At 56.3% G+C, this 27,428-nt stretch overlaps 2 protein-coding genes across 10 annotated transcripts; both read right to left on the minus strand.

The window, feature by feature from the left end:
- Positions 1-79: 79 nt before the first annotated feature.
- Positions 80-8,029, minus strand: CUNH19orf18 (chromosome unknown C19orf18 homolog). 2 transcript variants are annotated; one of them, XM_036311511.1, is made up of 4 exons: positions 7,039-8,029; positions 5,743-5,845; positions 2,497-2,663; positions 80-516 (listed from the first exon to the last, which is right to left on the minus strand). In XM_036311511.1, exons 2-4 carry the CDS (start codon positions 5,781-5,783, stop codon positions 452-454), a joined length of 273 nt encoding a protein of 90 aa, XP_036167404.1. In that variant the 5' UTR covers positions 5,784-5,845; positions 7,039-8,029; the 3' UTR covers positions 80-451. The 2 variants fall into 2 exon arrangements, with proteins under 2 accessions (XP_036167404.1, XP_036167405.1); XM_036311512.1 differs by having other exon boundaries at positions 6,464-8,029.
- A 1,164-nt stretch (positions 8,030-9,193) lies between these two features.
- On the minus strand, positions 9,194-27,356 carry ZNF606 (zinc finger protein 606). Of its 8 annotated transcripts, none has more exons than XM_036311405.1 (7): positions 27,297-27,356; positions 25,018-25,119; positions 24,013-24,129; positions 23,658-23,767; positions 14,708-14,834; positions 14,199-14,294; positions 9,194-12,398 (listed from the first exon to the last, which is right to left on the minus strand). In XM_036311405.1, exons 2-7 carry the CDS (start codon positions 25,046-25,048, stop codon positions 10,423-10,425), a joined length of 2,457 nt encoding a protein of 818 aa, XP_036167298.1. In that variant the 5' UTR covers positions 25,049-25,119; positions 27,297-27,356; the 3' UTR covers positions 9,194-10,422. The 8 variants fall into 8 exon arrangements, with proteins under 8 accessions (XP_036167298.1, XP_036167297.1, XP_036167300.1 ...); XM_036311404.1 differs by lacking the exon at positions 27,297-27,356 and adding an exon at positions 26,994-27,290; XM_036311407.1 differs by lacking the exon at positions 27,297-27,356 and adding an exon at positions 26,047-26,098.
- Between the last annotated feature and the right edge of the window lie 72 nt (positions 27,357-27,428).

Consider the following 27,428-nt stretch of genomic DNA (forward strand, 5'->3'; position numbering starts at 1 on the left):
CCTTATTCTGGTACCCAGTTCACATTCTCAGGCTCCTCTTGTAAAGACAAGCTACTGGAATTAACAGGTATCAGTGGGAACATACGGTTTAGGGAACGGGGCTCCCCAGCATGGTCTGGGAGGTTCCCCAAAGAAATTCCTTGTATTTCTGGTTGGGAGCAAGGAAAGAAAATGCAGACAATTTCTCGTTCATACTTACGAAGTTGGATTTTCCTCTTTCCTGTTACACTATAATTATTCGTGAACCATGAGAGCTAAGAGGCAAGGATGACTATGTTGTGGATTTATTTTGTGTGATTTATTTCTAGTTCTCTTCCCTGAGGGTCCGCATGTCCTCAAGCTGACGTCCCACCATGTGTTCCCCACACGGGGCAGCGCGGCCTGCGGCTCTCGCTGGCTTTCACGGTTTCCCACGTTTGCAAGGGGCCCGGCATTCAGCGTTCTGCTTCCTCTACTGCTTCTGCGCGCTCTCCAATCCTGCTCCTTCGAGATGCTGTCTCCTTTTTGACCTAATGGCTAAAACAGAGGCATAGTGTTGTTAAGTTACAAATAACGGAGGAATAGAAAGGAAGGAAAAGGGCCGATGAAAAAAGGATGGAAAAATAAAGGTGCGAATAGTGGGATTTTTAGGACATAACGCATGTGATTTGATAAGGACGGTGACAATTTGAAAGTTTAAATTATTGTCCCATTTTCCGTATTCAAGCATTATTTTTTTTTCCATTGAATTTAGCGGGGTAACATTAGTTACCCCAATTACATAGGTTTGTTAGCACAATTATATAGGTTTCAGCTATACGATTCTATAATACATCATCTGTATGTTGTATTATGTGCTGACCACCGTACGTCGTTTCCTCCCATCACCGCTGATCCCCCCCATACCTCTTCTACTTCCCCCCAACCCCTTTCCTGACTGGTAACCAACATGACCCTTGTCTGTATCTGTGAGTTTGTACTCAGTCCTTTTCTGTGTGTGTGTGTGTGTGTGTGTATGTGTGTGTGTGTGTGTATATTTACTTTTTTTTTTAAATTAACTTTAGACAGGAAGGGAGAGGGAGAGAGAGATAGAAACATCAGTGATGAGAGAGAATCATTGATCGGCTGCCTCCTGCACACCCCACACTGGGGATTGAGCCCGCAACCCAGGCATGTGCCCTTGGCCAGAATCAAACCCGGGACCCTTCAAAGTCCACAGGCCGATGCTCTATCCACTGAGCCAAACTGGCTGTCGCTGTACTCAGTCTTTATAAATGGCCAGTAAAGAGAGAATGTAGGAAATGTATACGTCAAAGTAATGAAAAGACAATGAAAAATTATCTTCTGAAGGCTGCCGAGGGCTGTCTGCCTGGTGAGCATCAGCTATCGCTCCCCCGGCCTGGCAGCTTCTTCAGGATTGTCTGTGTCTAGGGCAGTCAGGGAGGCGCCCCGTCCAGGGTGTGGTTAATAAAACTGAACGAGATAATGCCTTCTCTACAGACCTGTGCTCTAGGAATATTTTTACATATATTTTTATTGATTTCAGAGAGGAAAGGAGAGGGAGAGAGAGATAGAAACATCAGTGATGACAGAGAATCATGGATTGGCCGCCTCCTGCACACCCCTCTCTGGGATCGAGCCCACAATCGGGGCATGTGCCCTTGACCGGAATCGAACCCGGGACCCTTCAGTCCACAGGCCGATGCTCTATCCACTGAGACACACAGGCCGGGGCTAGGAATTTTTCAAAGCAAGTATCGAAGGATGTCAGAGCGTCTACCCAGTCAGGCTTCTATGCACGTGTATGGGGCCCGCTCCTCACAGGGGCTGGCAGGCGAGACAGGCGGGGCTGACAGGGGTCTTTGAGCCTGGGGCAGTGGCCTCTGTTTCTGGGCCTGGGTCCTGGCTTCACGTGGGGCTGAGGCCCCCGGTGAAGGCGGGACGTCTGCTTGTCTGGGTTCTCAGCGTGGGAGTCGTGTCACTCTAATCAGTATCCGTAAGGAAACGTCTGTTCTGGGAAAAGGGCCGTTTCCTAACCTCTGTTTTCAACCCTGGGAACGTCCTCGCGAAGGAAGCCAAGCAGCCACACAGGGGTTTGCCGCGCGAACAACGGGACGGGACCAGGTCGTGTCTGTGGGTGGGGCTGTCGATATTCACCTTCCTTCCCTCAAACTCCATCAATTCCCACTTTGATTGGCCTTTGAAAACCAACCATCGCCCTGGCCGGTGTGGCTCAGTGGGCAGAGCATCGGCCTGCAGATTGAAGGGTCCCGGGTTCGATTCCCGACCAGGGCACAGGACCAACGGGGTGTGAGCTCAATCCCCAGTAGGGGGCGTGCAGGAGGCAGCCAATCAAGGATTCTCTCTCATCAATGATGTTTCTATATCTCTCTCCCTCTCTGAAATCAAGAAGAAAAAAAAATTTTTTTTTTTTAAAGAAAAGAAAACGAAGCCCTCACGGCCAGCTCAGCTTTGCTGTGACTGCAGATCTGCCCAGATGAGCGGGTCGGCTCCTACCTGAATTAATGAACTCCGCCAGCTCCTTCTCGTTCCCCGAAAGCAGATACCCAGCCTCGCCGGGGCGCCCGGCCCTGAAGGCCTCCTCTTCGTCTCCGGACAGTGGTATCTCGATATTTTCATGAAGCGCGGCAAGCTGTTCCCTCTCCTCATCCTGTCCCAGTCGACTGGAGAGTAACACAGGTGAGTTCGGGAGCACAGCGCCCACAACATGTCCTCGTGTCTTTTTTTGGGGGGTGGGGGGAGGTTAATAAACTTGGGCTAGTTTTGTTTCCACCCCCCAAATATTCTTATTGATTTTCACTTTAGATAATATTTTAATTGATCTCAGAGAGGAAGGGAGAGGGAGAGATAGAAACATCAAAGATGAGAGAGAATCATGGATCGGCTGCCGCCTGCACGCCCTGCATTGGGGATGGAGCCTGTGACCTGGGCAGGTGCCCTGACTGGGATTCGAACCGTGACCTCCTGGTTCATAGGTCGACGCTCGGCCACTGAGCCATGAGGGCCGGGCTTCTTACTGATTTTTAGAAAGAGAGGAAGGGAAAGGGAAAGAGAAACACGGACATGGGAGCAAAGCATCGATCGGCCGCCTCCTGCATCCTGCAGGCTCCACACTGGGGAATCCAGACGGCAACTTGGACATGAGCCCTGACCGGGAGTCAAACCAGCAACGCTTGGGTGCACAGGGTGACACCCAGCCAACAGAGCCACACGGGCCAGGACCCGTCGTGTCTGAATCATGTGACTTTTTGACTGAAGAGTCCCTAGAACGAGGTGGTGGGTGGGAGAGGGAGGCAGAACGATACGGCGGGATCAACGTGGTCACAGACCTTAACTGTGTGCCGACAGCAGGAACGGGGCCACTGAGAATGCCCATGTGGATTAGAGAAGTTTGGGGCTAGTTTTGTTTCCCATCCCCCAAATATTCTTATTGATTTTCACATTATATATATATATTTTTTAAATTGATCTCAGAGAGGAAGGGAGAGGGAGAGAGAGAGAGAAACATCCAGGATGAGAGAGAATCATGGATCGGCTGCCGCCTGCACGCCCCCCACTGGGGATGGAGCCCGCCCCTTGGGCGTGTGAGGCAATCACGTTGGGTTCCAAACTCCATCATCAATATAAATAATATCTCGCCCTCGCTGGTCTGGCTCAGTGGATAGAGCGTCGGCCTGTAGACCAAAGGGTCCCAGGTTCTATTCCAGTCCAGGGCACAGGCCCAGGTTGCGGGCTCCGTCCCCACTGGGGGCCATTCAGGAGGCCGCCAATCAATGTTTCGCTCTCTCATCAGTGATGTTTCTATCTCTCCCTCTCCCTTCCTCTCTGAAATCAATAAGAATATATTAAAAATAATAATAATATCTTTTTGTGTTTGTGGTGGTGTTTTTTTTAATCCTCACCTGAGGGTATTTTTCCATTGATTTTTAGAGAGAATGAAAGAGAGGGAAAGACAGAGAGAAACATCCATGCGACAGAAACACATCGATGGGTTGCCTCCTGCACGTGCCCCAATCAGGGCCCGGGCCAGGGAGGACCCTGAAATCGAGTCCATGCCCTTTACCGGAATCAAACCTGGGACGCTTTGGTCTGCAGCTGACGCTGTATCCACTGAGCCAAACCACTAGGGTTACGTAGATAACATCTTTTTTTAAAAAAAAATATTTTGATTTTTTTTTTTTACAGAGAAGAAGGGAGAGGGATAGAGTTAGAAACATCGATGAGAGAGAAACATCGATCAGCTGCCTCCTGCGCACCCCCCACCGGGGTTGTGCCCACAACCAAGATACATGCCCTTGACCGGAATCGAACCTGGGACCCTTCAGTCCACAGGCTGACGCTCTATCCACTGGGCCAAATCGGTCAGGGTAACATCTTAATGTAATAGCGTACAAAAGAAAAATAAATGCCAAGAAACCCATGATGAGCAAAACACCAACATATGAAATGAAGACATTACAGGTATTACAGATTTTTCCTGTGGGTCAGTCTACAGTATGGCTTGTCCCAGCACCATTGCTGATCCCGTGCTGAAATGGTTGATGCTTTGTCCCTGGCTGGGTAGCTCCGTTGGTTCGAGTGTCCTCCCCCTACACCAAGGTTGAGGGTACAACCCCAGTCAAGGCACATGCAAGAAACAACCAACAAATGCATTAATAAGTGGAACAACAAATTGATATTCTTCTCTCTCCCTTCCTCTGTCTAAAATCAAGAAATACAAAAAAATAAATAAAATTTTTATAAAAGGAAGCATCTTGATTTAAGTACTAGATGAAAAAACTGTTGATATTTTGTTCATCATGGATTTGGGGGACGTTAATTAATATATATATTTTTTTAAATTATTGCTTTAAAGGCTTAGCCACTTTGGCTCAGTGGATAGAGCGTTGGCCTGCAGACTGAAGGGTCCCAGGTTCGATTCCGGTCAAGGGCACATGCCTGGGTTGTGGGCTCGATCCCCAGTGGGGGGCGTGCCGGAGGCAGCCAATTGATGATTCTCTATCATGGATGTTTCTATTGCTCTCTCCCTCTGCTTTCTCTCTGAAATCAATAATAAAAATAAAATAGGGTTGGGCCCCAGCTGGTTTGGCCCAGTGGGTAGAGTGTCTCCCTCTCCCCCCCTTCTGCTCTGAAATCAATACAAATATATTTTAAAAAAACAGGATCCAACCGTGACAGCCCGGGAGGGAGCCTGAGTCCAAACGGAGACGGAGCACGCCTTTGTGTGTGTTCATTCATTTTTACTTACTTCAATACACGGAATGCTTTTTAACACAGTCTGTTCTTCTAAATAAATTACATTTGGTTCTGTTTTTCTTTCTTTCTTTTTCTCTTCTCACCCACCACCCACTGATGTCATAATCCACATTCTAAAAACACTAGTCTTGGAATGTATGAAGGTTATAATTTAGTGATTATAAGAACTGTCATCAGCCCTGGCCGGCTTGGAGCATCGGCCTGTGGACTGAAGGGTCCCGAGTTCGATTCCGGTCAAGGGCATGTACCTTGGCTGCAGGCACATCCCCAGTGGGGGGTGTGCAGGAGGCAGCTGGTCGATGTTTCTCTCCCATCGATGTCTCTAACTCTCTCTCCCTCTCCCTTCCTCTCTGTAAAAAATCAATAATATATATATATATTTTTAAAAACATTGTCATCATCGTCATCATCACCACCACCACCAAATAACGACCCAGGTAATGTGTGTCCGACTTAAGGCTGGCAATGCTACTAACAAGGACTTACTATAGCACGTAGGAAACAGCGACCCCGCAGACCAAGGCCATGCTCAAGGCCGCGCACGCGACGGTAACGACTCGAACAAGAGCACGTCGACGCGGACTCGGCGCTAAAAGGGAGAAAAGACGTTCTCATCTAATTTCACTGTCGCTGTGCCTGTCGGTTATATAGTAGTCAGTCATACTGTTGTCACAAAGGGGAATGGGAGATACAGTCAGAGATACCATCAAAAAATAGCATATTAGTCTGGCCGGTGTGGCTCAGTGGTTGAGCATCAACCTATGAACCAGGAGGTCACGGTTCGATTCCCGGTCAGGGCACATGCCCGGGTTAACGGCTGGATCCCCAGTGTGGGGTGTGCAGGAGGCAGCGGGTCAATGATTCTCTCATCATGGATGTTTCCCTCTCCTTCTCCCTTCCTCTCTGAAATCAATAGAAATATATATAGTTTTTTAAAATAGCATTTTAAGCCGAAACCGGTGTGGCTCAGTGGATAGAGCGTCGGCCTGCGGACTGAAGGGTCCCGGGTTCGATTCTGGTCAGGGGCATGTGCCTGGGTTTCGGGCATATCCCCAGTGGGAGATGTGCAGGAGGCAGCTGATCGATGTTTCTCTCTCATCGATGTTTCTAACTCTCTCTCTCCCTTCCTCTCTGTAAAAAATCAATAAAATATATTAAAAAAAATAGCATTTTAAAATACGGAGGCATATCACATGATCTCACTTACCTGTGGAATCTAATGAACAACATGAATTGACCAATAGGATAAGACCGGAAGCAGGTAGGCAGGGAACAGACTAACATACCTTGATGTGAGGGTGGGGGGACGAGAAGAGATAAACCAAAGAACGTATATGCTTATATGCACAGCCCATGGACACGGGCAATAGGGTGATGAAGCCCTGGGGGTGGATAGTGGCTGGGAGGCGGGGGGAAATGGGAGGCATCTGTAATACCATCAACAATAAAAAACTACTTATAAAATAAAATAAAATAAAGTAAAAAATAAAAATAAAATAAAATAAGGAGGCGAGATTGCCCAGCCTGTGTGAACAGGGATAATCTGAATTTCCACATCATTGCGGGCTCCCCTCCCACCTGCCCGCCTTGCTCTGTGGAGACGTGCGTCCCTGAGCCACACTGGCCAGGCTGCTTGTCCAGGGCGGCCGCACCTGCCACCTACGTAGCCCGAACCCCAGGAAGGTGGCCTTGTTTATAGCTCAGGGCTGCCCTGATGGGCCCAGGGGGGCTCGTGCTGGGAGGAAAGGACCCCACAGGGCAGCCCGGGGGCGTGCCACCCACCTGCATCCCAGGTGCTGGCGCTGGGGGCCGGCGAACGCGACGAGTCGTCCTTTACCAGCTCAGGTATGTCACCCTTCCTATCGCCTGGAAACAGAAAGCAACACACACACACACACACAGAGAAGCACTGTTTGTACAGACTGAACAAAGGCGCAAGAGGTGAGCCCTGGCCGGTGCGGCTCAGTGGATAGAGCGCCGGCCTAAGGACTGAAGGGTCCCGGGTTCGATTCCAGTCAAGGACACATGCCCAGGTTGCAGGCTCAATGCAGGAGGCAACCAATAGATGTGTCTGACTCACATCGATGTTTCTCTCTGTCTCCTCCACTCCCCTCCACTCTCGTTAAAATGGAAAAATAACCCGGCTGGTTGAGAGAGTCGACTCTATGAACCAGGAGGTCACGGTTCCATTCTGGGTCAGGGCACACGCCCAGGTTGCGGGCTCGATCCCCAGCAGGGCAAGTGCAGGAGGCAGCCGATCCATGATTCTCTCTCATCCTGGATGCTTTTCTCTCTCTCTCACCCAGCTCTTCCTTCTTCTCTGAAATAAATTAAAAAAAAAAACCACATATATTTTAAAAGGCCTGTCATTTTTCCAACTAGGTCTGAACTCACCTGCATCAGGCAAGCACACACGCAACGGCCATCCCATTAAAAACAAAATTAGGAGGGCGAAGGGACGCCGAGGCTGGCCCATCTCTCCAGCACCGTCCTCTCTTATCCTGCGGGCGAAAGGAGCCGTTCCGCTGGGGCCAGGCTCCCTGCCCGGCCTCTGGTTCTGCCTTGGAGCCACCAGTGTGAGGTCAGCCCAGGTTGCCACGTGGAGTCCCTCCACGGAACCGTGCCAGCCAATGGGAGGCTGAGGGGGGGGGGGGTCGGGGGACAGGAACGAGGACGGGACAGACCTCGGAGGAGGCAGAGCGAGGCCCTGCCCCTGCCTCCTGGGATGTTCCTCTTCCATCTGGTTTTGGTCCCAGGCCTGGCCCCTCCTCTGTCTCCCCAGGTTCTCCCTCCTGGGCGCACCCCTCACCCCACCCTTTGCTGCCTCCTTAGCCGCGTGTTCTCAAGGCAGACCTGGACCCATCTGAAATCAATGGAAATATATTTTAAAAATAAAATACAATGGCCCTGGCCGGTTGGGCTCAGTGGATAGAGCGTCGGCCTGCAGACTGAAGGGTCCCGGGTTCGATTCTGGTCAAGGGCATGGACCTTGGTTGCGGGCGCATCCCCAGTGGGGAGTGTGCAGGAGGCAGCTGATCGATGTTTCTCTCTCATCGATGTTTCCAACTCTCTCTCCCTCTCCCTTCCTCCCTGTAAAAAATCAATAAAATATCTATATTTTTAAGAAGACCGTGAGAAAATGAATTTCAGTTGTTTAAGCCGTCCAGTCTATAATATTAAAAAATAAACATTCAGCGGCTTGAATTCCCTCCGGCAGCACCCGCTGGGCGGCCAGGATGCAGTGAGCCCTGAACGGTGGGGGATCAGGTAGCAGGTGCCTGTGGCAGCTGGTGACCGGACTCAGGCCGGGAGCTTCCTCCGCCTCCAGGACCGTTTCTCACGCTGGGGAGTCGGCACCCAGATGGACCTTCTGCCCCGGGATTTCTAACCAAGACCCTGGAAGCCGCTCCAGGAAGGACTGCTGGCCCCTCATGGCAGCCCGACAGGCAATCTCTAAGGAGATCGGGAAATGCTTGTGAACTGGAGAGAAGCCACCCAAGTCGCCCTATTCCGCTCATCCCCAGCCCTAACCCAGAGAGGCTTCCTCACGCTCCGGGGCCTGTGAGCTCCCTTCCCTTCCCGTCGGAATCCTCTCTGCCCTGAGGCAAGCTCTCCGTCTGGAGAAGACGAGAAAGTGTAAACCTGAGTTCGAGGGAGACCGAGAGGACTGCTGCGCCCACGGGCAGCGCTGGGTCTTGCCCTCTGCGGTGAGGACAGGCGACACCCGTCGACGAGCACCCCTGCGACCTGTCTGCACCTCCAGGGAGTCTTCCAGCTCCTGGTCCGCTCTCAGCCTCAGGCTGTGGGTGGTGAGTTTAGGAAATCCCGGCTCCAGGAGATGCAGTGGGTCTGACTGTCCAATCCAGACTTCCTACTCCGAAGGGAGCTCAGCCCTGATACCAGACATCCGTCAGGACAGAGAGCCGGGTAACTTCAGTTCTCATTACTTAGGAATTTCTTGATTTTTATTAGCAAATATCTACCATAGAAACACTGAACAGTAACAAAAACATCGGGGGATCGCTGGAGAGAGCCAGCACAGCTGTGGTTAAACACAGGGCCTCTGAGGCCCAACACTCTCAGCGCCACTCTGAACTGTGTCCTGAGGTCGGTTTCTCACATCTCTGCCTCAGTTTCTCCATTTGTAAAACTGGGATAACAACAGCATCTACCTCATAGAACTAAGGGGATTGAACACATTAATCAGCTGAGAAGCATTTAAGACAAAGCTTAGCACGTGGTAAGTGCTGCATGTGTTTACAAAACTTTAACATTTTTAAAATTAACTCGGTTAATTTATCCATGGGGTTTTCCAGTCCTTATCCATACACGATTTTAGATGTTATAGAGGACATGTATATACAACTCTGTGTCCCTGTTATTCCTTCAGGGTATGTACTCTGACGCAGTGTCTATAATTATAACTTATCGTGATCGCCTAAAACAAATTACAAACATCCAACCATGAGTAAACCATGGACATGGACACACTGTGATATTAAATGTCACTTTCTGTCCCAACAACATCAGCCTCATACTTCTAGAAAATAACTTTTCCACCATTAGTAATCTCATTTACTAATTTTTCTAAGGTTAATCTCGACTAACAGTAAATATCCCATTCAATACTATTTTTTTTCTTAACCTCAAACTTAGTATTCCATCGTCTATTCCTTAAAGGGCACCCAGACCCTCCCCCTAGTAATAGCAAAATCTGTATTTTCACAATTATGCACAGAATGTTATTATAAAGCTTCCCACCCAATACTCCAGCTCGATGCAAAACAGCTTATTTCCAGCTGAAGCACTTCCTAGAACAAGGTTTTTCTCCCCCATCAATGCACTCTGGTCCACAAATCCTTGAGATCTCTTACTAAAGGTGTCTCATCCCTACATTTACATTCCTCAAGCAAGTTCCTGGTGGACCGTGAGGAGTGGGGCTTTCCTTCTTCACTGCAATAATCTGACGTTAAATAAGGGCTACATAACCGCTACGCTTTCCTCTATCACTTTCATTCATACGTTTCTTCTAGATGTTTCTACTGAGTAGTAAGGGGAAGAGCCTCCCTGAACTCTTACTAGTAAACAACCCCTCCTGATTACACTTATAGTGCTTTTTTCAAAGTATCAAATGTACAAGGAAAGGAAGTCTCTCATCAGTCCAGTTCAGACTTTCTCTGCACTGTGGCTCCTCTGGTGTTGCACCAGGGCCGAGTGGCCACTGTAGGACTTCCCACAGTCATTGCATATAAAGCGTTTCTCTCCGCTGTGCATTCTCTGATGAATGATGAGAGAAGAATTCTTACAGAAAGCCTTCTCACAGTGGTTGCATTTGTAGGGTTTTTCTCCAGTATGGTTTCTCAGATGGACAATGAGGGAAGAACTCTCATTAAACGCTTTCCCACACTCGTTACACCTATATGGTTTCTCTCCAGTGTGAGTTCTCCGGTGCGCAATCAGGTGAGAGCTGCAGTTAAAGGACCTTTCACACTGATTACACTTATAGGGCTTCTCGCCCGTGTGAATTCTCCGGTGAGCCACAAGGTGACAGCTCTGGCTGAAGGACTTCCCACATTTATTGCACTCATAGGGCTTTTCTCCAGTGTGAGTCCTTTGATGTCTAACAAGGTGAGCCATTTGGCTACAGGATTTTCCACATTTATTACATTCATAGGGCTTAATTCCAGAATGAATTATCTCATGCTTAGTGAGGGCCGAGCGTTCCCTGAATGCTTTGCCGCATTCCTGACAGTTATAGGGTTTCTCCCCCGTGTGAGTTCTCTGGTGGGCGATAAGGTGGGAGCTCCAGCTGAAGGACTTTCCACATTCAGTACATTTATACGGTTTTGCTCCGGAGTGAGTTCTTTCGTGTTTACTGAGAGCCGAGTAATCCCTAAAAGCTTTTTCACACTCATCACATTTAAAGGGCTTCTCTCCAGTATGCATCCTCATGTGGGCAATCAGATGGGAGCTCCAGCTGAAGGACTTTCCACATTCAGTGCATTCAAACGGTTTTTCTCCGGTATGAGTCCTCTGATGGCCAATCAGATGGGAGTTCCAGTTGAAAGACTTCCCACACTCATTACACACATAAGGTTTCTCTCCCGTGTGAATCCTCGTGTGCACAATCAGATGGGAGTTCCAGCTGAAGGCTTTCCCACATTTATTACATTCATAGGGTTTTATTCCAGTGTGAGTCCGCTCATGTTTAGTAAGGGCTGAACGATTCCTGAAAACTTTCCCACATTTATCACATTCGTAGGGCTTCTCTCCAGTATGTGTTTTCTTATGTTGGATAAGGTAAGAGCTCCAGATGAAAGACGTCCCACATTCATTGTAGTCATAGGGTTTCTCTGCGGTGTAAGTGCTTGTATGTTGAGTGAGGAAGGAGTCATACCCAAAGACTTTCTCCCACTCATTGTATTTATATGCTTTCTCTACAGTGCCAATATTTTGACGCTCCATAAAGGACGAGAAGTAAAAGATATTCTCATATTCTTTATAACCATACTGGTTTTCTCTGATCAGAGGTCTCGGATGTTCAATAAATGATGGGCTCTGGTTAAAGATTTGATGGCATTCCTTATACTCATAGAGTTTCCCTCCTGTGTGCATTCCCTTATGATCACCAAAATGTAGTACATGATTGAAAGATTTAACAGCATCAGAACACTTGAAAAGATTATCTCCAGTTTGCATCCTTGCAGGGTGAATAGGTGGCATGGACTGGTAGAAGGCTGTGTCATAATCATTATTTTCACAGGGAATCTTATCTGCATACATGATGGCTGACTTACACCTCCAACTTTCCACATGTGTATCAGGCTTATAGAAATGTTCTATTTGAGAAACTCTCTGAGAGGGAATAAAGTTTAAGCTCTGGCCACACCCCGCTCCAAGGTCACAGAATTCAGAGCCTCTTTGAGACAGCACTTGCTTCTGCATGAAGACCATCTGCCTCATAGCTGTACTCTGGTTCACACGGTACATTTGTAACTGGTCGTCACATCCCAAAATTTCTAACCTGGAGAACCAAGGATCATCCCACACGAATCGTTCCAACTTCATGCTGTGAGACTGGTCTCCCTCAAAAATGCGACGTGCTGGGATCAACGCCTTACTTTCAGGATTTCTCACCATTTCTGAAGTAAACAGAAAAAAGTCGTGAGAAAGAACGTTTAAGAATCGAGTGGAAAAGCTGGGGTTTTTGTCATATTATTGAGAAGGCAGGTGTGAACTTGGTTTCACATAGACTCACAACTCCGAGGAGCAGCGTAACAGGGAAAAGGAAAACAGTGAAGAGTGAACAAAGCAGCTGACCACACTATGAAGTGTGCTGAGTGCTAATAAAATCTATGGAGTATTTTTCCATGAGAAGGAAGGAAGGATCGATAAGGGTGTGCAGGGAAGGGGTGACTACCCTGCATGAGCTGCTCAAACTGCACATTCCCAAGAAGGCCTGCGTCATGACCGGCCCTTGGCCAACTCCTAGGAAGTGAGGTCTCGGAATGTCTAACTCAGGAGAGTGTTTTACATGCCTGAGGCCTTGGAGCAAGGGCGCCAGCTTCCCTACATGGTTTGTACACACAACACTGTCCACGGTGAACACCTTTCCTTCCAGAGTCTGGAGCTTCCGTGGTCCCAGCCAGTCGTGTGGGCCCGTGTGACCCACCCCCAGGAAAGACCCTGGGCTCCCAGGCCAGCTTCCCCTCGTGTATGACACTTCACGTCGGCCACCATTTGTTGCTGAAAGAATTAAGTGTGTCCTTTGTAATTCCACTGGGAAAGGACTATCAAAAGCTTGTACTTGAGTCCCAGCCGGTTTGGCTCAGCGGATAGAACGTCGGTTGCGGGCTCGATCCCCAGTAGGGGACGTGCAGGAGGCGGCCAACCAATGATTCTCTCTCATCATTGATGTTTCTATCTCTCTTTCCCTCTCCCTTCCTCTCTCAAATCAATGAAAAATATATTTAAAAAAATAAAAAAGCTTGTACTTAAAAAAGCAAAAGGGGGAAAAAACAACAACTGGTACTTGGTGTCCTCCTCTAGACTCAGCTCCAGAGCCTTTTGGTGTCTTTTTCACTAGAACAAAGCAGCACCCTGAGGGTGATGACTCTGAGTGGAAGACACGGCGACCCAGAAGCGAAGTTTCCACAGACTGCCCCAGTTTAAGTGGTATTAGTTCAAAATGGATGATTATAAATTGAGATGTTACTAATAACTGAAAAATTCACAGGAAAGCCCAGCCAGTGTGGCTCAGTGGTTGAGTGCCAGCCTATGAACCAGGAGGTCACAGCTCGATTCCTGGCCAACGGCACATGCCTGGGTTGCAGGCTCCATCCCCAATGTGGGGTCTGCAGGAGGCCGCCGATCCGTGATTCTCTCTCATCTTTGGTGTTTCTCTCTCTCTTCCTCTCTCTGAATTCAATTTTTTAAAAAACATATTAAAAAAAATCACAGTGAAAAAACACTGGTTGCCTGTGCATGTGCCTGTGCGTGTGCCTGGGTGTGCTCATGTGTGTCTCTGTGTCTGGGGGTAAGAATAACGTGTGGAAGCAGGAGTATAAGTGAGATTCCTTTCAGCTTACAATTCATACAGCTCAGAGTGTTTTCAGCCACGTGAATATATCACCTACCTTACAAACCTGTTTTCTTGTTTGGTTTTTTAAAGCCGGGTCTGAGGTACAGGCTACAGGTCTGGCAATAAACCAACTAAGAACGAAGAAGCAGGTGAGAGAAGGAGACGCTGCCAGAGGGAAAGGCGCAGCAGAGAGTGTGAGACGTCTCGGGGGGGCGGCCGGTGGGACTGCAGCTGCGAGGAGGCAGCTTGTGAAGGTGGGCACGTCTGCTCTGACTCCAGCAGGGACCACGCGCCGGAGAGGAACCTGAGGGTCTGAGGCCCTGACTCCTCAGACAAGACCCCCTCCCACCCGCGCTCTCACCTGGACACGGGCTCCGGGGCCGTGGCTGCTCCACCCGCCAGGGCTCCGCGCCCTCCTCCAGCAGGGAGATGACCTCGGGCTTGGTGACCTGAGCCCCTGCAGGGGAGGAGAGCAGCGGCCGTCACCTGGAGAGCTCCCTGCCCTTCCCTCCCCGACTCTCCCGCTTCGAGCTGGATAAGCAACAGGAATTTCACCCTAGAACCTCGCTCATGATCATCTCAGCCCATCTTTATTTTTAAATGTTCTTATTGACTTTAAAGGGAGAGTGACAGAGACAGAAACATCGATCGGCTGCCTCCTGCACGCCCCCTACTGGGGATCGAGCCCGCAGCTGGGCACGTGCCCTGACGGGGAATCAAACCCTGACCTCCTGGTTCATGGGACGGTGCTCAACCACTGAGCCACACCAGCCGGGCATCCTCTCGGCCTGAGGCCTGTGAGCACTCAGCCTGGAGCACGGAAGGGCTGGGAATGGAAACTGCTCCATGACGTGGGCAGCACCCGCTTACCCACAGAGAGCAGGTGCCCGAAGGTCTCCAGCATCACGTCCCGGTACAGGGTCCTCTGCGCAGGGCCCAGCCGCCCCCACTCCTCCGGGGAGAAGTCCACGGCCACGTCCCGGAAGGTCAGCGGCTCCTGAAAGAGCACAGGCCCCTCAGCCGGCCCCTCGGGGCTTCCTGAGGACGAGGGGCTGACAGCCGGGAGGAGAGGGGTGTGGAGACACACCTGGCAACACCAATGACCTCACGGAGGGCGGGTCGCCTGGACTCGGGATTCGCTCCCCGGGCCACAACGACCACAGCCGATGAGCAGGCGTCTCCTGAGACCCCGACCCAGTCCTGGGGACACAGACTGTGAGGACGGACGCCCCCCAGCACCTTCTCTGGAGATGCAGGCACTCAGGAGGCGGACAGGGCGGGGCAGGCCTGGGAGCTGGGAGCTGGGCGGGCCCGACACGCACACCCTTCCTGCAGCCACAGCCCTCTTTCCTGAGGACCAGGCTGGGGGTGGGGGGAGCAGGACTCAGCCACGGGAACCAGTCACGCTGCTGTCAAGCAGCCGAGTCCTAACAAGCCACCCTGAGGATTTTAGGAAAAGCAGATCCAGAAACACTCACTAGAGCCCGCACAGGAAAGTGACTTCTGCAATGAAAGCACCGAGTCTGGTCCTTAAAGGAGCCGTCAGCGCGAGCCCCGGGGGCCCCCTGACCCTCCCTCGGCCTGGAGCCTGGCTCTCTGGCCCCCCCTAGACCCTCCCCAGGTGCAGTCCTCCCTTCCACCCAACGGCCGCCTCCTGTCCCTGCGTCCTCCCTGCTCAGGGCTGGCCTCCTGCTGGCCTCTGTCTGACCTGCTTCCCCTCCCCTCCCAGGACGACGGGTGCAAAGCACAGGCCTGTCCTGCCCCTGCGATCCCGACTCCGAAAAGCATGTTAACGGGCCGACGCCGCCTCCACTGCTGAACCCCACCCCACTCCCATCGAGGCCAATGTCTGGGTTTGCTCCTCCAGACCAGCCGGCCTGTTTCCTGGATGGCTGTGCTACACGCTGGGTCAGTCACCTCCTTACCGAAAGGTGCCATCGGGGAGCCATGGACGAGTACTGGGTGGTGGGAGGACACAGGGATGACTGAGCATGGACGGGTACTGGGTGGTGGGAGGACACGGGTTGACTGAGCATGGACGGGTACTGGGTGGTGGGAGGACACGGGATGACTGAGCATGGACGGGTACTGGGTGGTGGGAGGACACGGGATGACTGAGCATGAATGGGTACTGGGTGTAGGGAGGACACAGGGATGACTGAGCATGGACAGGTACTGGGTGGTCGGAGGACACGGGATGACTGAGCATGGAAGGGTACTGGGTGGCGGGAGGACACGGGGTGACTGAGCATGGACGGTGTTGGGTGGTGGGAGGACACAGGGAAGACTGAGCATGGACGGTGCTGGGTGGTGGAAGGACATGGGGAAGACTGAGCATGGATGGGTGCTGGGTGGTGGGAAGACACGGGGAAGACTGAGCATGGATGGGTACTGGGTGGACACGGGGAAGACTGAGCATGGATGGGTACTGGGTGGTGGGAAGACACGGGGAAGACTGAGCATGGATGGGTACTGGGTGGTGGGAGGACACGGGGACGACTGAGCAGGGACAGGTACTGGGTGGTGGGAGGACACGGGGACGACTGAGCACGGACAGGTACTGGGTGGTGGGAGGACACAGGGATGACTGAGCATGGACGGTTACTGGGTGGTGGGAGGACACGGGTTGACTGAGCATGGATGGGTACTGGGTGGCGGGAGGACACGGGATGACTGAGCATGGACGGTGTTGGGTGGTGGGATGACACAGGGAAGACTGAGCATGGACAGTGCTGGGTGGTGGAAGGACACGGGGAAGACTGAGCATGGACGGGTACTGGGTGGTGGGAGGACACGGGGACGACTGAGCATGGACAGTTACTGGGTGGTGGGAGAACATGGGATAACTGAGCATGGACGGGTGCTGGGTGGTGGGAGGACACGGGGATGACTGAGCATGGATGGGTACTGGGTGGTGAGAGGACACGGGGACGACTGAGCATGGACGGGTACTGGGTGGTGGGAGGGCACAGGATGACTGAGTATGGACGGGTGCTGGGTGGTGGGAGGACACGGGGATGACTGAGCATGGATGGGAACTGGGTGGTGGGAGGACACGGGGACGACTGAGCATGGATGGGAACTAGGTGGTGGGAGGACACGGGGACGACTGAGCATGGATGGGTACTGGGTGGTGGGAGGACACGGGGACGACTGAGCATGGATGGGTACTGGGTGGTGGGAGGACACGGGGACGACTGAGCATGGATGGGTACTGGGTGGTGGGAGGACACGGGGACGACTGAGCATGGACGGGTAGTGGGTGGTGGGAGGAGTCGCTGTCGTTTTGCTGGGTGCTGTGGCTGCTGTGTAGAGTGGCCTCTTTCTGTAAGCGCACAGAGGTGACTATCAGGTGGACAGGAGGCGGCTATAGGTGGACAGGAGGCGGCTATAGGTGGACAGGAGGCGGCTATAAGGGGAACAGCAGGCGGCTATAGGTGGACAGGAGGCGGCTATACGGTGGACAGGAGGCGGCTACAGGCGGACAGGAGGCGGCTATAGGTGGACAGGAGGTGGCTATAGGCGGACAGGAGGCGGCTATAGGCGGACAGGAGGCGGCTATACGGTGGACAGGAGGCGGCTATAGGTGGACAGGAGGTGGCTATAGGTGGACAGGAGGCGGCTATAGGCGGACAGGAGGCGGCTATACGGTGGACAGGAGGCGGCTATAAGGGGAACAGCAGGCGGCTATAGGCGGACAGGAGGCAGCTATAAGGGGAACAGGAGGCGGCTATAGGCGGACAGGAGGCGGCTATACGGTGGACAGGAGGCGGCTATACGGTGGACAGGAGGCGGCTATAGGTGGACAGGAGGCGGCTATAGGTGGACAGGAGGTGGCTATAGGTGGACAGGAGGCGGCTATAGGCGGACAGGAGGCGGCTCTACGGTGGACAGGAGGCGGCTATAGGTGGACAGGAGGTGGCTATAGGGGGACAGGAGGGCGGCTATAGGTGGACAGGAGGTGGCTATAGGTGGACAGGAGGGCGGCTATAGGCGGACAGGAGGCGGCTATAGGTGGACAGGAGGTGGCTATAGGTGGACAGGAGGTGGCTATAGGTGGACAGGAGGCGGCTATAGGCGGACAGGAGGCGGCTCTAACGGTGGACAGGAGGCGGCTATAGGGGGACAGGAGGCGGCTATAGGTGGACAGGAGGTGGCTATAGGTGGACAGGAGGCGGCTATAGGCAGACAGGAGGCGGCTCTACGGTGGACAGGAGGCGGCTATAGGTGGACAGGAGGCAGCTATAGGTGGACAGGAGGTGGCTATAGGTGGACAGGAGGCGGCTATAGGTGGACAGGAGGCGGCTATAGGTGGACAGGAGGCGGCTATAGGTGGACAGGAGGTGGCTATAGGCGGACAGGAGGCAGCTATAGGTGGACAGGAGGCGGCTATAGGTGGACAGGAGGCGGCTATACGGTGGACAGCGTCTGAGACGTGCTGCAGACACTCTGGCTTTTAGAAAAGGTTGTGCCCAGCCTGGGGGGGCTCGGCGGCTGGAGCTCGTCCCTGACGCACCGAGAGGGCAGGTCTGGTCCCCGTCAGGCGCACACAGAGCACCAGTTCGTGGGACAGACCATCCAGGGCAGCGATGCTTCTCTCTCAAAAAAGAAAAGAGGCCGAAACCGGTTTGGCTCAGTGGATAGAGCGCCGGCCTGCGGACTGAGAGGTCCCGGGTTCGATTGCGGTCAGGGGCATGTACCTGGGTTGCGGGCACATCCCCAGTAGGAGATGTGCAGGAGGCAGCTGATTGATGTTTCTCTCTCATCGATGTTTCTAACTCTCTATCTCTCTCCCTTCCTCTCTGTAAAAAATCAATAAAATGTATTTTAAAAAAAAGAAAACAAAAGAGGGGCTGAGACGGGGGAGTGGTCAGATGGGCCGTGTTCCCACAGGGTCCTCATCAGGAGGCAGGCAGGGGGGTCGGAGCAGGAGTGACACGGAAGCAAGCGGGGGTTCGGGAGCCTGGGAGCTGGGAAAGGGGCTCAGGAGGGAGGCACCTGCAGTCCAAGACAGTTGAGCCCCGAGACGGCTGGGCCCCAAGACAGCTGAGCCCCAACATAGCTGGGCCCCAGGATGGCTGAGCCCCGAGAGGGCTGGGCCCCGACACGGCTGGGCCCCGACACGGCTGGGCCCCGACACGGCTGGGCTCCCGGCAGGAGAGCACGTCGGAGGCGGCTCTGAGCTGCCACCTTGAGGGAACGTTAGTGGCCACAGGAGACCAACACTCGCTTCAGCTCCCCTGCGCGTTGAAAGATCTCCTACAAAAAGGTTTTGTGTTTTAAAAAAAGTGAAAGAAACATCCCAGCCAGTGCCGGGAAGCGGCCAGTGGCCGTGGTGGTCCCCATGCTCCTGGGAGACGGGGAGCAGGGGGGGCCGCCCGGGATGCAGTGCACAGCAGGGCTGAGGCAGTGCAGGCCCCAGGGAGGCGCTGGGCTCGGGCTTGGAGGAGGCAGGGAGGCAGGAGTGAGCACGGCACACAGGTGCGTGCGGGACAGCGCAGCCGGCTGCCTCCCCACCCAGCCACCCCCCTGCGGGCAGGGCCCCAGCAGCCCTGGCACGGCCTGGAGTGAGGGCGGCACTGGAGGCGCGGAGGCCTCTCAGCCCCGGGGGAGGGGAGGGCGCGGTGGCCCGACAGCCGCTGTGTCCAGGGAGCTGGGCACGGAACCGGCCTGGTCCCCCGGCCCCACCCCCCAGGCCTGGGGAGCTTGGCCTGAGACTTGTGGGGAGACGGAGACAGGGACAGGAGGGTGAGGGGCCCCTCAGGAGCCAGACCTGCCTCTGAACCGGCCTCAGGCTCTTCCTGTGAACACGGACCCTGCGAGGAGCCAGGAGGCGGGACTGAACCTGGCCCGAGGCCACAGCCCAGGCAGCGTCATCCACTGCCCGAGACCCGACTCGGAGAGAGGTTTCCGTGGAGCAGGACGGGGTGAGGGAGAGGCTGTCCAGGCGGGAGGGACACTCAGAATACAGAGGAGGGAGGCAGCACAGCTAGGAGGCCCCGAGGGCAGGAGCCAGGGAGCTTCCGTGCTGGCGAGAAGGAGGGCCCGGCGCCCCCACCCCCAGCAAGGACAGGACGGAGACTCCGCGGTTCGCTCAGGACGCACCCAGCTAAGGGACGACCCCAGGAAGGGACTGTAATGCAGAAGGGAATTTATAAAATACCAGCCTTCTTTGAACAACAACAACAAAAGCCACCAGGCAGATCCGTGTCACACCAAGTACTGAAAGCAGCCGAGTGAAGCAAGACACCCCAGTTCAGAGGAGCTGCAGTGGGGACCACGACCAGGATGCGTGAGAAATGCCCCCGTCGGCTGAGTCACAGCCGGAGACCGAGGGGCAGGGCCGGCTCCCACCCACCAGCCACCACGGGACACAAACCACGCACAGCTCGCCACGCTGCCCCCCCGCCCCCCTCCTCCGCAAGGACGAACCACGGCCCAGTGCCTCGGTTCTCAACCTGTGGGTCGCGACCCCTTTGGCGGCTGAACGACCCTTTCACAGGGGTCGCCTAAGACCATCCTGCAGATCAGATATTTACATGACGATTCACCACAGTAGCAACATGACAGTGATGAAGTCGCAACGACAATGATGTTATGGTTGGGTCACCACATGAGAAACTGTATTTAAAGGCCCAGAAGGTTGAGAACCACGGCCCAGCGGCTGCAGACGGAAGGAGACGTCCTGCCTCTTCTGAGACCACGGCAGCAAAACACGCGCCAACGTTCAGAAAACCCCTCGACTGCCACAGGGCGAAACCACGGGTCGTGCACACAGCCTGGGGCGGACGCAAGCCTGGTGGGGGTGGGCGGGCAGGCGGGCTCCCAGCTCGTCCAGAGGGAAGAGTCCCCATGGGGCGAAGCGTGAGAGCCTGACCTCCACCCTGCACAGGCACGGGCTGGCGCTGACTCTGTGTGCAGAGCTGCAGAAAAGCTGTGTGTGCAGCCCTGGCCAGTGTGGCTCCGTGGATAGAGCACCGGCCTGTGGGCTGAAGGGTCCCGGGTTCGATTCCCGGTCAAGGGCACAGGCCCGGGTTGCAGGCTCGGTCCCCAGGGTGGGGCGTGCAGGAGGCAGCCGATCCATGAATCCCATCATTGATGTTTCTCTCTCTCTCTTCCTCTCTGAAATCAATAATAATGTGGCTTTTTAAAATAAATCTTAGTACCTGCATGTGAGAACGAAAATGCACACCATGCACTGCCCTGAGGAGGGCTGGGCAGGGACGAGGGGGGCTGCATAAAGACAGGAATGCGAATGGGCCCGGCATTAACAACGGTTACCTTGGAGTGAGAAGGACCATGTTTTGTTTACTTTTTATTTTCTAGTAATTACGGAATTTGTCAAAATATTTTTAAGGCACATGCAGAATCGAAGGTGGTGTCAAACTGGAAGGGCCATGGACTGGGGGGAGGGGGGACAGACCCCAACTGAGTGTGCCCCGTGCCAGGGTCTACAGCTCATAGAGGCTTCAGGGATGCAAACCCGGCCGGACACGGGGAGGCGGAGTGGGGACCAGGGCCCCCCCCCCCCAGCAGAGGACCCGCAGGTTCCCGCTACCTGACACTGGGGGACAGAGCAGGGCCCTGCCGGCCGTCTGGTCCACAGGGGACCCCTCCAGTCACCTGCTCGGACTGGCAGAGACGAGCCACCCAGTCCTGCACACACTCCTGCTCACGGGCTTTCACACACGTGCTCCCCTAGGCATCCCAGGGCTGGAGCCTCCCAGCACTCCAGCCGCAGGGCTGAACCAGGGGCTGGGGGCCGCAGGGCCTGCGCCCATGGGATCTCGGGGGACGGCTCCTGCACGGCCTGAGCTCTGACCACGCCCCTTCCTGGGGCCAAGGGGCCGCAGATAGCCTCTTTGGGATCCCCGGAGTTTCATTATTTATTAATATTTTAGTGCAAGCCCTTTCAGAGAATGACATGTGGCCAGACTGTGTTCTGGGCCGACCGAGGAGGGTGCGGTGTCGGCCAATGGTTTTACGGGCGTGTGGGCCATGCGGACAGGCTGGCGGCCGGCACAGGGGGGGGTTACCGAGCCTGCGTTTCACTCTCAGCATCAGCCTCCGTTCTCAGGAGCCCTCCCCTGCAGGGACGCACAGAGCAGCCCGGGCCGAGGGCTCCTCAGAGCCTTCATCACACTCACTCCCGTCCGGAGACGGACCCGCCGCCTCCCGCCCGCCGGCCGCACCCCTGACCGTCAGGATCGGAAAGCGACCTGCACAGCAGCAGCGAACACCCGGCCACCGAGTCCCGAGGCCGGACAGGCACGCGGGCTCCACGGCCGCAGGCCTCCGCCAGCCAGGACAGCGCGGGCGCCGGGCGCCGTGGAGACTCTGGGAGGCTCTGAACTCCTTTCTAATTTGGGGGGAGGCAGAGGCTGAGGCACTTCTGCTGCTTGTGCATCGGTTACCGCACGTTTGCTGGACTCGGCTTTTTAGTTTAGAAACGAGAGACCTGAACACAGCGGTGAAACGGGCTCCCTGCCCTCTCCTGTCAGGGCGTCCGCAGCGTGAACCGCATCTGCAGTTTTAGGGACAGGGAGGGCCCTAGGAAACCCAAACAGGACGTGAAAACCGGCTGCTGGCGTCATCGAGAGAGAACGCTGACCCGACACGATGCCCAGGGGCACACACGCGCCTCCCGTGGACAGGCCGGGGCTCAGGGGCTGGGGGGCTGCCGGGGGACGGGGGCGAAAACGCCCAGAATTCGCTGCCCGTGGCGGTCACACCCCCTGCGATCCCCTAAGACCTGTGCGTTTTAAGGGGTCAGACTTCAGGGTATAGGAACAGTATTTTAATGAAGCTGTTATCACAAACTTTTTTTTCCTTTTCTTTTATTTTAAATATATTTTATTGATTTCAGAGGAACGGAGAGGGAGGGACAGAAACACCAATGATGAGAGAGAATCACGGATCAGCTGCCTCCTGCACCCCCCCCCCCCCCCCCCATCGAGCCCGCACCCCAGGCCGGTGCCCTGACCGGGAATGAAGGTGGCCTCCTGGCTCACAGGTCGATGCCCAACCAGAGCCCCTGCCACGGGGAGGGGAGGCCGCCTGTGGGCACCATGGCCGCTCCTCTCGGGAGCCCGCGGGCCCTTCAGCCGCAGTCCCTGTTCCGCCCCCTGGTCTCAGCTCCTGCTCCCGGGCCCCGATGCCAGCTGCTCCCCCAGCCCCCCCCAGCCCGGCACCGGGACCCCGGCCTCCCGATCAGTCACCAGGACGGGCCGGGCCGGGCCTGTAGCACCAGCCGGTCTCCCGGGGTCCGGCCCCCCCCCATCGTGGTCCCCGGAGGCGGCCCTGCACCAGCCACCCCACTCCATGGTCCTCTGGCTCAGGCAAGTCCCTCTCCCAGGCGCCCCAGCAAAGCCCCGGCTGCTCTGCACCCCGACTGTGCAGACACCGCCCCCCTCAAGGCGTCCACGAGCCTCGGCCTCAGCGTCCGTCCCAAACCCCAAACCCCAAACCCCGTGCACAGCCCGCAGACGGGAGGCCTGGGGCGGAGGGAAGCCGCTGGGGGCTCCTCGGACAGCGCTCCCCGCGCCCCCCCCCCCCCCAGCAAGCACAGCTGAACCCACACTGAACACGGGGGGCGGGGGGGCTGTCAGCCAGGGGGTCCCCCTCGCCCACCACACCCCCAGCACAGCGAGGCCCCGGGCGGTGGAAGCTGAGCCTCCCGAGCCCAGGACCGACTCCTCCTGCACCGACCAGCTGTGGACACGGACCCACACGGAACCACACGGAGCCACAGGAGGGAGGGGGGGCCGGGGAGCAGGGACCGGGGAGCAGGGACCGCGAGGGGAGCGGGCGCCCATCTCACCTGCACCGGGGCGGGTGGGGGCCCGGCAGCCCCGCTCCCGGCCTCGGGGGCCGCCGCCTCCTCCTCCTCCTCCTCCTCCAACCGCCGGGCAGGGTCCCGCGGACTCGGGGCTGCGGGGAACGCGAAGCTGGAGCAGCTCTCCCTCCGCCGCCGCCCGCCCCCGCCCCGGCCGCCGCTGGCAGGGGAGCCCCCCCCCCATTCTCTGATGGAGGGGCCCGAGGGGTGAGCCCGGTGCAGTCCCGCCCGCCCGCCCTGCTCCGAGCCCGTCTGCAGCGTCTGCTCCGCCCTGGAGGCGCCCCCCCGACCCTCCACCCACAGGGTGAGACCCCCCCCCAGCTGGCCCAGACCCGCCCACCTGGCTCCTCGGGGCGGGTGCCCGGCCTCGGCAGGTCGGGGGTCACAGCGCGGCCGCCGGATGGGCCGGGGGCAGCACAGGCTGTCGGCGCCCCCCGGGGCGGGTCGGCGAGGGCACCTGCGAGGAGACCAGGGAGAGGGGAGCCCGTGACCCACCCGCTGACCCATCCGCTGAACAGGCCCCACGGCAGGGGCGTCTCCCACGGGCACAGCCAGGCCGAGCCCGGAGCCCGGAGCCCGGAGCCCGGAGCCCGGAGCCCGGAGCCCGCGGGGGCGAGCACAGCAGCAGGCGGCGCTGTCACTGCCGGGAGCGCCGGGGACACGGCCACCGGCAACCCGCCCGCAGCGGCCGAGGCCGACCGACCCAATGGCCAGCGTTCCCCGGATTTTACAAAAACACAAGCGCCGAAACCGGTGTGGCTCAGTGGATAGAGCGTCGGCCTGCGGACTGGAGGGTCCCGGGTTCGATTCCGCCAAGGGCATGGACCCTGGTCGCGGGCACATCCCCAGTGGGGGATGTGCAGGAGGCAGCTGATCGGTGTTTCTCTCTCATCGATGTTTCTGACTCTCTGTCCCTCTCCCTTCCTCTCTGTAAAAAATCAATAAAATCTATTTTAAAAAAAACAAAACAGAAAAACACAAGTAACAGAACGACACCGCCGCGCCGTGCTGGGGCGGCCGCCTGAGCCCGGAGCCCGCGCCGAAGTGTAAATCGCACACTGACACCCGCTGGCCGCGCGGCCGGAGCCGCAGTACATGCACCCCCAGGAGCGGAGGGGCCGCCCCCCGAGAAACCCCAGGGGACCAGGGGGCCGGGCATCGGGGAAACCACACCGTCTGCGGAGACACCGGGCCCACTGACAGCCCCTCCGCCCAATTCTGCCCAAGAACAGACCCGCCCCTGAGCCCCAGAAACCCCCGGCCCCCTCCCCGACCCCCAACCCCCCCCACACCCCCAGCCTCCCCTCCCCACCCCCCAGCCCCCAGGCAACCGGCTGGGACTCACCCCAGGAGGCCCGGGGGCCGGCGGCAGCCATCCCGGACGAACGGACGGACGGACCAGGCGGGTGCGGGAGTCGGTGCGGCCGGAGGGCGAGGGCAGCGCCACCTGCGACACAGCGAGAAACAGGCGGCCCCTTCACACGGAGGCGGAGGCCGTGGGAACAGAGAACTCGGCCCAGGGAGGCCGTGAGGAGCCCTCGCCCCTAAGGGGCTCCCTGGGGCGGGGGCAGGGGGGATGGGAATGTTCTGGAAAGAGGGGTGGTAACTGCCCGGCCAGCGAGGGTCAGGACTGAGCATCCACCTCTGAACCAGGAGGTCAGGGTTCGATTCCCGGTCAGGACACATGCCCCCCCATCCCCCCGCGGTGGGGTGAGCAGGAGGCAGCCGATCCGTGATTCTCTCTCACCATTGATGGTACTTTTCTTAATCTTTATTGGTTTTTTTTAATACATTTTATTGATTTGTTTACAGAGGGAAGGGAGAGGGACAGAGAGTCAGAAACATGGATCAGCTGCCTCCGGCACGCCCCCTACTGGGGATGTGCCCGCAACCCAGGTACATGCCCTTGACCGGAATCGAACCTGGGACCCCTCAGTCCACAGGCCGACGCTCTACCCATTGAGCCACACCGGCCAGGGCTTAATCTTTATTGTTGAAAGGACGACATGTGCCCCCTTTCCCCCCACTGCCCCCCCTCCCCGGCCGCCCCAGGCCCTCAGCACCCTGTGGTCTGTGTCCATGGGTGATGCGCACACATCAGTGATGTTTCTTTCTCCCTCTCCCTTCCTCTCTGAAGTCAATTTAAATATAAATGCAAAATCTGTACATTTAGCCCTGGCTGGTGTGGCGCAGTGGATAGAGCCTCATGGGCCTGCAGACCGACGGGGCCCGGGTTTGGTTCACGTCGAGGGCAGGGACCTGGGCTGCAGGCTTCTCCCCGCCCTGGACCCTGGTCAGGGCTCCTGCAGGAGGCACCGGGCGATGTATTCCTGTCTTCCCCTCTCTCTAAAAATCAACAGAAAAATATCCTCACCCGGCCAGTGTTGCTCAGTGGATAGAGTGCCAGCCTGCGGACTGAAGGGTCCCGGGTTCGATTCCTGGTCAAGGGCATGTCCCCGGGTTGCAGGCTCGATCCCCAGTGAGGGGCGTGCAGGAGGCAGCCGATCCATGATTCTCTCTCATCATCGATGTCTCTCTCTCCCTCTCCCTTCCTCTCTGAAATCAATAAAAATATTTTTAAAACATAACAAAACAAAAAATAGATTTTTTTCTTTTTAGTTTTTATTTTTCGTGTTCTCATTTTAAAAAAATAGATTTAAAGAAAAAGGAAAAAGAAAAATATCCTCGAGGATTAAAAAAAAAATAAAGTAATAAAACGTATGTACTTCTACACACACATGTATAACACACACATACTTAAAAAACATATAAAATACATATACAGAGCAGCGACAACCGCACAACCTTCTGAACGCACAACCAACCCACCCAATTGTGCACTAAAACCGCTCATTGTAATTTTTTTCTAAAAAAAAAAAAGTCCTCCGCAAACCGCACCAGCCGAAGGCCGTCCGTCCCCCCCCCGACCCCCCCCCCCCAGTGAGGGGCCCCCCGCCCGGCTCCCGGGCCTTTGTTTTTAATTTTCCTTTCAATCCTCACCCGCCGCCACGTTCCTAAGGATTTTAGAGAGAAACACCCACCGATCGCCCCACACGCCGCGCCCCCGGCCCGTCCGCGCCCCGAGGCCCAGTGCCTCCGGGGCCGGGGGCGGGGCTGGCGGACTCGGGTCCGAGAATAAAAGATCCAAGCCCCGGAGCCGCCTGCGCCCCGCGGTTTGCGCCCCGACACGGCCGCCAGCCCCGCCCCCGGGCCCGGAGCGCACGGGCCGGACCGAACCGAGCCGCCCGCCGGGAGGAACCGGGGCGCCCGCCACCCCCGGCCCGGCCTCCCGCCCCGCCCCCCGCCCGCGAGCGCCCTCACCTGGTCCGCAGCCGCCACGCCGCCCCCCGAGGCACCCGGGGACCCTCGGCTTTTGTTCGGCGCCGGGTCGGCCCGCGCGGCCTCGGGGACAAAGGCGGACGCGCGGGGTCGAGTTCGGGGCGTCCAGCGACGAGCGGGTCGCAGGGTCCGCGCGGGCCACGGGGACCGGAAGCGCAGCCGCCCCGCGGAGGGCGGGGGCTGGACCCCCCTGGCGCCCCGCGGCCCCGAAGGCGGCGCGGCCTCTCCCGCCCGGCGCTCCCGACCCCCCGGGCGCCTCCCACGGCGTCCCCGCGACCGCCTCACCTCGGCCGCGGACAATGGCGATCGCTCCCCCGGCGTCGACCGGGGCGCGCCGCGCGAGCTGCTGGGAGTTGTAGTTCCAGGCGGCACACTTCCGGTTTGGGCAGGCGGGCAAGTGTCGGGCGCTTCTCCGCC

The sequence above is a fragment of the Myotis myotis genome, unplaced genomic scaffold, assembly GCF_014108235.1.
Source record: "Myotis myotis isolate mMyoMyo1 unplaced genomic scaffold, mMyoMyo1.p scaffold_m19_p_55, whole genome shotgun sequence".
NCBI classification, from domain to species: domain Eukaryota; kingdom Metazoa; phylum Chordata; class Mammalia; order Chiroptera; family Vespertilionidae; genus Myotis; species Myotis myotis.